Below are 12,172 nucleotides of genomic sequence, written 5' to 3' on the forward strand. Positions count from 1 at the left end.
AGGACAGCAGTGGTGCATCCCTCACCTGAGCATCGTTTCTGCAGGGACAGGATCTCTAGGTGGAGGCCGTGGAGCAAGGTGAGGTGCTCCTGTCTGAGGAAGACCACGCTCCTCTCCACACTCTCAATCTGCCGGGTCAGACTGCTCTCATCCCCCATGGCTGAGTCTGGAAGGACAGAGGGAGGAAATTATAACATCTGTACCTTCTCCAAACTCATAACAGTACCATGCTTGCACTCAGGCTGCTTGATTTCATTGTCTTGTTTGAGTCTAAACAAGAAAACAAAACAAAACAAAACAAGGAAACATCTGTTTCAGATACAGAAAGAGAAGTGCAAATATTGAGGTCATGGGAGCTATAAATAAGAGATTGATTAAAAATAGGGCGGGAGAAGCCGTGAACACCCAATCAGCATTATAATGCAGATAGAGAGCTGAACTTAACGTATATCCATATGAAAAATAATTCAATTAAAATGTTTCTGCTTACCTTTGATTTTTTGTTAAGTGCCAAAATCTAATAACTTTGACCCGTAAGCCTTATAGAAACGTCCTCGGTTCTGGGCATGCTGACCTCCGGAGTTGGTCCAATTCCTGTGGGCTGCTGCATTTACCCAGAGACATTTTACTTGAAGCACTGAAGAGCTTTTCCGCTGCATGTGACGCCGTTTGATTAGAAGACGGAGAGGATGGATAACTGCGTAACAAAGCACAAACAGGACGATGCAAAGCACCGCGCTCCTCTGATATCCCCGCACCCCGCTGCAGCATCTGCGTCGGGCATCATCAAGAGGAGGATGTTGTCGAGTCGGTCGATGCGAAAGCCTCTGGGAGGAATTCAGAGCCCATTTTCAACATGCGCACCTTTTCTCCTCGCCCACCGACTGTGGAGTCGGGCTGCTGTGGACGGCTGAGATGGGAAATGATGAAAACAAGCCACTATGAGCAGAACACGCGAGAGTATCGTACGACGGAGTCAGCAGCACAGCTGATTGGACGGACCGGCCCTATCGGCTGTACGCGCTGCGCGAGGAGGATAAGTAGATACTTAGCGCGTGCCAGTACCAACCATAGGTACCAACACAGTAGATAAATGGCGTATTTAAAATCAGAAGAAAAGACACACGAATGGTGACTTTAGGGGCAAAACTTAAATTTGTATAGCATGGTTCATAGATTAAAAAGTGCTCTACATGTTTAAAATACGATGTGTTTTGTGTCATGAAAGCTATTGAACATCGACAAGTCGAAGAAGAAGTGCATTTAAAGATAGTAGCCTACACATTGATGGAACTTTTTTCTTTTAAACATAACGTAAAACTTTTTCCTTTTCCCCAATTTTTTTTCAGCTTTTGAGTGGCCCTGTTTGAGCCCTCAGTTACTCAGGTGGGTACAAAAGGAGGTTTCCAAAAGACCCCACCCCACCCCTAAACCCCCCCCCCCCCCAAAAAAAAAATAAATAAATAAATAAATAAATAAATAAATAAATAAATAAAATAATAATAATAATAATAATAATAAGTAAAAAAATAGTAAAATCAAGCCAAAAGGCAGTACCAACAAAGATAGCAGCTGAAACACAGTCAACAAATCCAGTTTATACGATAAAAGCGTCGCCAACCATGATGTAGAACTCTCAAATTGCATTTGGGGTGGCTGATCAGCACCTATCACCTGGCCAGCTCTTTGGATTGGACATTTGATCACAAGTAGATTTTCCACATGTAAAACCAATACAATGCATTAAAAAACACTGCTTATGCAAAACATTATGTTTGCTACAAACTATCAGTATAGTTATGTGACAGTAGATAGTTAACACAAAGTACGATCATTTTGATGTTTTGACACATTCAGTCTGTGATTAAACCTGGCGTCTAGGATTTTTGTCAAATTTTGATCAAAGATATACTTTAACATGGTAGTGAGTATCACTCAAATACTTTGTGCTATTCAAAACTGGTATCATATTCAGACCTTATCTCATTCCACACCCAACAGAAACCTACACAAAAGTCTGTCACCTGACAGTCAGAAGCTCTGGACTCAAGATTAGTGGCATGTCTCAATAAAATTGAATAGATAAATAAATAAATAAAACACACAACCATCAATTTGATTTTTTTATTTACACGTTTAACAAATAATGTTATCATATAAACATATAAATTGGAGTTATAATTACAAAACAATCTCTGCCAAACATGAAAAAATAAAAGTTATATTTAGGCATAAAGACAGCCCTGTGAAACATGACAGTTTGATGCTCAGAGAAAGCAGAGGACTTTGTTTCACAGCCTCACTTGTTCTTGTTGGCTTCATAATCCCATGTTTTTTTCCTCCCATGATCAGGGGTATTTATATCCCAGACAAGCTGCACAGTGTTAATAGTCTGCGTTATTGATTCTAATAATTAGCAATGAAAAGCCAGAGGAAGTGTGAATGGAACTTGCTTGTTGTGATAAAGGACCTATGTGTTTTACTCATCATCTTATAAACTTTTAGCCATCAAGAAGTAAATGCCAGTGAAGTCAACACCTACATTCACTGTTTCTGCTTTTTCTACTCCATACAGTTGAAGCTATGGCATCTTCCTCTGTTGTTGGAGAATGAAACTTTGAAACATGAGTCATAAATATAGTTAAGAAAAATTATTCAAAGCATGAAGAGCAGTACAGTAGCTTGTTTTTGGCCTCACTGTTGTAACAACAATAACATGAGGAAGCAACCCCACTTCCACTGCTGTGTTTTATCACAATTCCTGAAAAAATCATACAGAAATAAAAAGGAACAAATTATACATTATAATCTCAAAAACATCACCGCTGTGTACAACACATTCACAAACATCAACTTTGAGCTTGTTAGAAAGAACTTCAATTGTCACCAGTTGTCTTCACTGCACCCACAGAGTTAAGCTGCCCAATTAATTTCAAAAGTAAGTCTAATCAACATTCACAATAAAAGTTTAGTCTACCAAAACCTACTGCTCTAATACTCTCCATAAAAGACATTTAGGAATCAGCTACAAAAACAATAATCTAAACTTTACTGACATCCTCCAAACAGTGCTGTTTAATTAGTGCAGCAATATCTTAATTTCACTGGACAGAGTTAAATTTGTGTACAATGTTTGTATCAGCTACATCGAAGCCCAAACAGCTGACTGTGTTTATAATTTATTTCTGTAGACTATAAGCAAACAAAGTGTTCCTATGTCAGTTGGGGCTGATATCAGACTCCGTACAGCTGAGATGACCATTAGTTGTGAAAATAATAGCTATGAAAAATAACATTAAGACCCAAAGCGGCACAATGCCCTTCAAAATCATGACTTATACAATCATGTCAGTTCCATTATTATCGTCTGCTTTCACAGCAACGGAATTCATTTGATTCAACAGTGTCTTTTTCAACTCTCATTGACAATTTCTTTTTTAGTACAAATAAATTACAAACATACAAAACTCAACCGAAAAAATAAACATACACACAGAAAAAAATAACCAGAAGTGGCATTGAGAGCGTACAGGTAAGTAGCAGTTATGTGTTTGACAGTTTGCTGTATTCACAGATCTCAGACAGAAAACTTTATGCACTTATTGGAAACTTCGAAATTAAAGGCATGAGGTGCAGGTCTAATAAGACATCTCTGGTGCTTGACTGAGGTGATGTCCAAGACTGTGCTGCCCTCCAGAGGCCAAAAGGAGAATGACAACTTGAAACTGTCTGAAAGCTCCCACTGCAGACTTCAAACCACCACAGAATAATGCTACTACTACAAAAAAACATTGAAATCTTTAATTCTATTAGTATCAAGTGATTAAATATCACCCTGCCATTGTAATTTGACTTTGAGCCAGTCAAGTCCAAGTTGAACTAAATCTACAAGCACAACAACCTTGTTGGTTGATTGGTTTCAAGATCTGAGAGAAACAAGCTTCATCATTGGTCTAATCTTTACAGCTTTGATTAATATACAGCCTGCAATGATTGGTTAATCCTTTTACCCAGTCGTTAAAGATAATTTGGCAAAGCAACAAAAAGATCATTATTTAGCAACCAAACCATTTTACATTGAGCCATAAACGTGCAGTCTGATTTGTTATATTGAGTCACTCCTTTAAGATTTTACTTTTCTATTCTTATCGTCCTATTAATCCAAATTTCTCACGGAGTTGGAATTGCTTTCTGCTTTTGTATCCTTATTCAAAAACCTCATATTTTCAAATATCTTAATGTGTTATTTATGAAAAAGAAGCTGTCAGACACTGACAGCAAAGCTTAAAAGAGGCAGAGAAGTGTTACAAGCTCTTTGAGGTAGCAGGCGGTTATTAGTTGAGGTGATTTGTTGGAAAATAGGAGATAAATTCACCTCTGCAGTGCGAGTACAACAAGAAGGTTTGGATCCCACGGATTGAAAACCTGTGGTAAAAAGATGCTACTGTAGCAACCCACTAAAGAATAATACAAATAGAATATAAATGAATAAATGTTTTTTTTATGATATGATTTAAGAAATAATTTCCTCTGTTTCTTATGGAAGTAGATGAGTGTTGAAGTTTTCGATTAACTGCATCTATGTCAGCATCCATGAGCTACATCTCAGAGTAGGTTTGGCTGAAACACCCTGTGGGATAAAAAGGCGTTTTGGTTTTACAAGGCCTTACATTGGTCGTATAAAGAATCCTCCATCCTCCTTTAGTGATCCATTAATGGCACTTAAGGATGATTGGATCCCAGACAAAGATACAGCTAAATGTAGCTTTCAGCAAAATGGCAGGCTGTGATCTGTGTTCGTGAAAAACTGTTTGATTACACTGTGTGTGTGTGTGTGTGTGTGTGTGTGTGTGTGTGTGTGTGTGTGTGTGTGTGTGTGTGTGTGTGTGTGTGTGTGTGTGTGTGTGTGTGTGTGTGTGTGTGTGTGTGTGAACCTGTACTGCTCGTCAGATGGAAAGATCCCTCCATGTCTTAGCTTTGAGTAACTACACACAAGCACAAGTACCAAATTTCAGCTGCAGGGCATTAAAGTACAGTGACCAACAGGAGTGTTTATGAATATAATCCTTCTTGTGCCCTTTAATCTTCTGCTCTTTACATCTCCTTCTCTTTCTTTGTCTCCCGAGTGCTGCTTTTCAAGAAGTCGCTCCTGAGTAGGCGACAAAACAGGATGATGTTCATGGCCGTCATGATGGCCATGCCGACGCTGCCCAGTGTGTAGGCCAGCAGGGGCACCTTGTCCCTGTTGAGCACCAGCCAGCGGGTCATCCAGGCCAGCGTGTTGATGCGGAACACCACGTATGTGCCCAGGTTGATTATGCTGTTCACCCGGTACGGCGTGCCAGTTGCCATGCCGGCCATTCGCAGCATTTGTCTCAGGTGGAGGAACACAGAGTTAATCTCCACCAGCAGGGCCACCACAGCAAAACCCACGTAGCGACAAGACAGCACAGAGAGGCCAAAACAGGTGATCACCTACAGAGGAGGAGACGGAGGAAGGGTTAGGGTGGCAGATCAAAAAAATGCAAAAGTGATCATGTGTAGAAGGCATTCTTTACTAGATTCATTTATATACTAAAATCAGACAGACGGATGTTCATCAATGAGAAGTTTGTGGATGCCACTTCTGCCAAGTGCAGGAGCAGATTAATTGTAATGTTTACCAGTTATCTACACTGCTGATAAAAGCTCTGTGCTTAAACGTGTCTGTAGTTGGTTTTTACTCTACTTTTCTTGATCAAAAGTTGTGAAAGGAGATTTAGTGGGCTGTCTTCTTTAAGTGACCAGACATTTTTTTTCTGAGGTTTAACTTGAAAAACTTTTGAATAAAGAGATTATTTTTAAAGATTTGATTTATTAATCTTAAATTATTAAGTGACACTGAGCTGAAAAAAAAATATAAGGCACAATACTTAAACTTGATGATGCCGCATCTTATAAAAGAAGTGGTTGAATAAACCAGATAATAACTGTGTGTTTGTAAGTAAATAATTTTTCCCATTTCCTCTGTTGCTGTTATTTATTTGTGTCCCCACTCGTGACTTTTTTCAATGACCACGTGAAGGACACCTCTCCAATGACTCATCCCTGCTGAGCCATGCTTATGAAAGTGTGTTAAGTAACTCGCAGAGACTCTCCACAAGATGGCAGCAATGCCATTTCAGAGAGTGTCAACACGCACAACTCAACAGGAGTGTTTTCTGTCATTAAAACGTAAATTGAGGGGAGAGGATTACTGTAACGTTGAGTCTGACAGGTTGTGGTCGATGGAAAGCCTACTGTTCAACACGTTCCTGGCAGCTGTGTTTGTAGCTGCAAAAATTTGGACAACAGAAAAGTGTTTATGCCAAAACAGGCTGTTCAGCCAGACACCCCACAGGAGCTGGCACCGCCTCACACACCACCACAATCACCAGCTTCATTCACAGTCAGAACATGCTCCAAGGCCAAACGGTTCAGAAACATTTAGTTTCACACTTGTCTCCAGCTTTGCTGCTGTGTTTATCATTTGAAGAGGACAGGCCAGAGCTCTTAGGTTAGTCAGTGCTGGTCATGAGATGCACTATGGTGTGAGAGAAGGACCTGAACATCAGATATGGCTCAGCTGCAGAAGCATCTTGTGTTTTGTATTTCTGAGGTCACAGGATGCCCTCTCTAATAGCAGTCATGTGAGTGTGTAGTGGGTCATGCCCAGGGCCATGTGAAGGAAGGCAGCAGTAAACAGTCCCTGTCTCACCCTTACATTGTGGGTCCTAGTTTAAGGAGTTCAAAGGTCAAGTGGTTTTCTTTCCTGGGCACGTCACATCCTTCCTGTTCTGTGTAACTCTGTTCATCTTTGGAGCTAAATGAAGTTTAAGGACGCCGTTCACCAGACCCCAGAATTTGAATGTGAATATCTTTTTGTTTATAGGCATGGAAAAAAGACTGGAATGCAGTTCCTAGTGTATTACAATACATTAAACCACTGTTTTTAACAACTGCAAAATGAGTCGCAGTGCAATGATGATCATAGTGTTTTATGCAACAAAAACACTCCAATTCACAGTTTAACTCATGGTGCATTAATATTTAAAAACACAGTGTTACCAATGTGCGATAAAATGTGATGCACACCCCAGGTGGTATCACATTCAGAAAGCAAAATAACTCATGTGATCATGGCATGTGAATACGTATAACTATTAATGGTACTATAACCTTCAAAAATGCAACATAATGGTAGTTATAGTAAAGTAATGATGCCACAATATTCTTGTTGATAGCAATAATATCCCTGTTTAATGCACTTCATTATGCTTCATTTTCTCTGTTTTAAATTGTTTTTATATAACTTATGGAAAGGTTTATCTATTGCTTTAAGTGTTTTGATATGTAAGTGTCGAGAGACTCATGTTGTGGCTTAATGTGGCTTCAAAAACAAACTACCAGAACAGCAACTATATTTAGAATTTCAGAAAACTTGTCTAACAAACTTAGAAGATTATGAGTCATATGTGTTTTTCTTTAACCAAAGAGTAAAAGCAGTTATTTAGGGCCTGTGACTCTGACTCACACTGATATGACAAACCTTTATCCAACTGTCATGTTGGAATGACAGTGATGAAGAACAATGCTGATGAACAGTTACAATGACGACAGTAAAAGCCCCACATTCAGTCACATGAACTGCTGCTCTAATCAGAGCCAATGTGTTGGAAGGGAGAGAGGCACTTATGTCAACAGGTCACAGGGCTTTCAGCTCACACACACTTACAGGTATGTGATCACACTGCAGAGTTGGTCAGACATAATTTGTGACATTCCTCTCTAGGAGGACAACAAGTGCCTGTGACACCAACAGAAGGTTTCTCATTATTAAACTTCACTGAGACAGGAAAAACAAGCAACCTGTGGCCCTCATTTCACTGGGCTATATCACTGGGCAATCACATCTTTAAATTTATAGTAACTGTTCACTACTTCAACAGCCAAAGTTCAAAAATTGCTGAATTAAAGAAAATAAAAGTGACTGTGAAATGTGTCCAATAATTTAACACCTGTCGCATAACTGGGGGAAAAATGACGTACAATGAAGGACCTGCTTGATTAAAGGAAAGCATCCATTCACTACTAAGAGGAAAATTATACAGCCATAATACCCACCCATAATAACTACCTTTGTTAAACATAAAACAACCATGGAGTTTTTATTCTGCTGTCGGAGCTGAACTGGTTAGTAGGGATGGGTAACTTTCACATTTAAAACGATACGGTACTGATGCCCAGTACCTGGCAATCAGTATCCATAATCAACAGTATGTGTGGTGATAAATATATATATTTTTAATAATAAAATCTCAAAGTTTTTCAATTTAACAATCTGTGTGTGTGTGTGTGTGTGTGTGTGTGTGTGTGTGTGTGTGTGTGTGTGTGTCTATATATATATATATATATATATATATATATATATATATATATATATATATATATATATATATATATATATATATACACATACATTGATGAAAGTAGACAGATAATAACACACACACACACACACACACACACACACACACACACACACACACACACACACACACACACACACACACACACACACACACACACACACACACACACACAGCCCCTATCTCTGATCCTAACTTCTCAAAACAAGAACATACCAGGTGACTTTGTAAGAGCCTGCACACACAGTGAGGGTCTTAGTTTAAGTCTAATCTGATCTTTGGAGATCACAAAACAGAGACTGGGAAGACCCTCATACACCATGAGGATAGGATGGTTAAAAAAAAAGTACCAAAGGCTTTGTGCTGTAAAAAGTTGAATAAGAACGCTATCAAAGTGGGACAATGTTATGTCAAATTCTTTCATAATTGTAAAAAGAGGTTACTCCTTTGTTTTTATGGTGGTTATATCTCCTTTATGATGTTTGGACAGACTCTGCATGCCTATCTAGAAACATACTATGATAGCACAGCGCCTCACAGGTCAAAATAAAAGAGACATGTAACAGACAATAAAGTAGAGCCTTGAGTCACAAACACCTTCACCTCTGTTAAAGTTTACCATTTCAAAGACACCAACAGATGTGTACCTTTGTCATCAGGTGACATGACCCCAAAGGGCTCAGCAGTCAACCAGACAACAACAGCTAGCCAAAATTCATCTGTGTCACTCACCAAGAACAAGAGCCAGGTCACACCATGTGCTGCTGTCAGCACCCAGAGCTGACAGAGAATCACAGTAATCCCTCACACCAGATCCCCGGTGTATCTGATGATCAGAGTGATTCAGCATCAGCTGGATTTGCAGCATAAGCTACATGAAGTCTGGCTTCCACATAAAGAAGCCCACACACAACTGTCTAAAGAGAAACTGCAGCGGACAGGCAGAAACAAGCACAAGTGACGTCAATCTATCTCTTAAAAATGGGCACCTTCCAGTGTTAGGATAAAAACATAGATAAATAACTTATGGCTGTCTTTTTTATGTCAACAAAACAACAAAATTAATTCTGGAAATTGTTTTAAGTGGAGAAAAATGCTCTCTTCTCTTTTCTAAACTTCGTCAGCCGTAAATCAATCCAGTGTTGCTTGACCTGATCGGGAAGCCACAAAGGAGCTACAAAGTAGCTGGGGTGAAGACACAGAAACTATGTCCATTTCCAGTCTACTCGAACCAAGTTATAGAGATACGTCTTTGTCAACTCCATGGCAGAAAGTGATGGGTGATCCATCCGTATTGTACTAAGGGTGTCCTGATCTGATCTTGATGATCTTGATCTTGACAAAGTAGCAAGGAGTAGGGGTGATGTCAGCCAAGTGGCAGTATTTTTTGCTGCAGCTGAGTGAAAAACTTGTCAAGCACAAGTTTCCTGTGGTAGCACAGAATTGCACAAGTTTTATAAGACCAACCTAGTCATCAAGTTTAAGCAAAAACACATAAGCCTTCCCAAACATTTCATACTACAAAATAAGAAATAAAAGTTTAGATGATCAGTACCAATGTCGTATCCGATCAATATTAACTTATACGCAAGGCTGCATTATGGGTACCAAATCAGAAGTGAAAAGGTTGTAGACAGCAGCAAAGGAGATTTTCAGGTCTGTGCAAGGCCCGTTTGCCCAGTCCTCATTAGAGTTTCTTAAATTTTCATCGCAACATAAAGGATGTGTGTCAGTATGTGTGTATACCTCTTTAAATGTACACATCTATGGAGAAAGAATGAATGGGCGTCAAAACTGTTAACACTAACTGGCTCTCAGATGTTCTTCATCTTCAGGATTTAACTTTCTTTTTTCTTCCTCGACTCCTTTTTGGATTTGGTAAGGAGTCTCCAACCGCATACGGTTATAAGCTCTACACCTTAAATTATTACAGGTAGTGGGCCTTGTGGTTTATATACCAAGCTGGGTGATACTAACATTTTAGTGCAATGGGAGAAACCATGCAGTGCCACTTAACCTTTGGACTTCACACTTATACATTAACCTGCTGTTATAGGCACTATAAAATGCAAGCGAGGGACTGAAAAACAAGCTGCTGGTGGTGTTTGTTCCTTACATTTTCTCCCTGTGGGCTCAATTAGCAGCTTTTAACCCCCTTGGTGAGGGACCTTCTCGTCCCACCATCAGGAATGAGGCACTGGGAGCACAGATGGGAAGTAAATACTGTTAATGTTGATACCAACAAGGTGACAATAGGTGTTTACCTCCACCACTGACCTAAAGTATCAAGAGGGACAGCTCCTAGAAATGCAGGTCAAACAAAACGTTGCGTAAAGTTTACAGGATAATGTTGGTTTCAGTGTAGTGACAGTAGCTTGAGTTCAAAGCGACAATAATGTGTGTTATCGTAGTGATTAGTAACATTTGTTCCACGAAAGAGAAAGTGTTTGCTCACAAGGTCGAGGTGACATCTGAAGGTAAACATGATTGATTGATGTTGTCTGATTATAGTATGTGCTATAAAAAGTCTGCTGTGTTATTGTCTGTTCTGTCAAAAATCAAAATTCAACAAATAAAGAACTCTGACATGAGTCTGACAACCCGCAGGTTGAGTTAAATTGTAGGGCTATTTCCAAAACTGGGTTGACTTTTGCCACAGAGCTGGGAGGAAGATTTGGTGGTTTCTGCTTACACCAAGCCCGAATAATGTCAGGAAATTTTCAGAACAGTCTGAAAGGGTAAAATTTACCAACATCTGAACCTGTAAAAAGTAGTCCTAACACAGCTTGCTGATAATCATCCAACTCTGGAAATATCAGTTCATTGCCAAATGTTTCTGCTTTGTGGTATATACTAGAATAATGCTGGCAATACAACTTTATAAAACATCTAAGAGTTTTAGTCTAAACAAAAAAAAAGACCTCTTTTGTTTTAACTACAGCTTTAACTCTATGTTGAAGCCTCTTTTGCATGGATCCCTGACATTTTCTAGATTTTTTTGTGAGCCTTTTTTTTAACTTTTCCCAAAGTTGCTCCCCTTAGGTGTCATGTTCCCTGTCAGGTGAGAAGAGTGGTGGATGGGAGTGATTGAGTGTCAGGAGCCAGGGTATGGCATCAAAGGCAGGGAAGCCACAGTGTGATGGATATGACGACACCTTCTTACATCAGTGCTCGGCATGTGTAAAAGACTGTTATGCTGACATCTTTGCCATTCTTGTCCTTAAAAAGATACTCCTCATGTGTCCTGTTGCATGTTTGCATTGGTGAAAGGATACACACATCCACTCACTTACTGTGAGCGCATCCTGAAGGGTCTTCTAAAAATACCAGGTAAAGTTTGGGTGAAAATATCATTAACTTTGAGAGTTTTTATGTGTGTTAATGCAAATCATAAACCATCTCTTGTCTTTGCTCTTAGTCATTAACCAAGAGAAGCAAAGGGTAACCAAGGATTCTCGTGTCAAACCAGTTTCTCTGCCTTCAGCAGATAACTCCGGCTGGCTCAGTCAGAGAAGAATTTCAAATTCCAGATCAGCCTGTTTGTAACAATGGACAAAGCGAGTGATGAATGATAACAAACAGTGTTGGAGAAAATAAAGGGTGGTGAGGAAGGTAATGGAGGTCATTGACCCAGGAAGCTCACAAAGGTCTTGGCACACCAGTTTAACTGTTTATGTTGGTGACACGTTCAGTACAAAAACAAAAACAACCAACAGCCACGGAAT

At 39.5% G+C, this 12,172-nt stretch overlaps 2 protein-coding genes across 2 annotated transcripts in view; both read right to left on the reverse strand.

Annotated features, from left to right (window-relative positions):
* ccdc92ba (coiled-coil domain containing 92Ba) overlaps nucleotides 1–952 on the reverse strand; it is a 14,185-nt gene extending 13,233 nt beyond the window's left edge. Inside the window, exons 1-2 of the mRNA XM_074680391.1 lie at nucleotides 491–952; nucleotides 26–166 (exon numbers count right to left, since the gene is read on the reverse strand). Of these exons, the coding sequence (XP_074536492.1) occupies nucleotides 26–158 (133 nt within the window). The 5' untranslated portion in view covers nucleotides 159–166; nucleotides 491–952. The remainder of the gene's footprint in view (nucleotides 1–25; nucleotides 167–490) is intronic.
* A 1,201-nt stretch (nucleotides 953–2,153) lies between these two features.
* Nucleotides 2,154–12,172, reverse strand: part of tlcd2 (TLC domain containing 2) — a 28,281-nt gene continuing 18,262 nt past the window's right edge. The window contains exon 4 of the mRNA XM_074680147.1: nucleotides 2,154–5,475. Coding sequence (XP_074536248.1) covers nucleotides 5,095–5,475 — 381 coding nt within the window. The 3' untranslated portion in view covers nucleotides 2,154–5,094. The remainder of the gene's footprint in view (nucleotides 5,476–12,172) is intronic.

Source organism: Halichoeres trimaculatus, unplaced genomic scaffold (assembly GCF_033239565.1).
Source record: "Halichoeres trimaculatus isolate MK-OKI-2021-1 unplaced genomic scaffold, fHalTri1.1 fHalTri1_scaffold_9, whole genome shotgun sequence".
Lineage (NCBI taxonomy): Eukaryota > Metazoa > Chordata > Actinopteri > Labriformes > Labridae > Halichoeres > Halichoeres trimaculatus.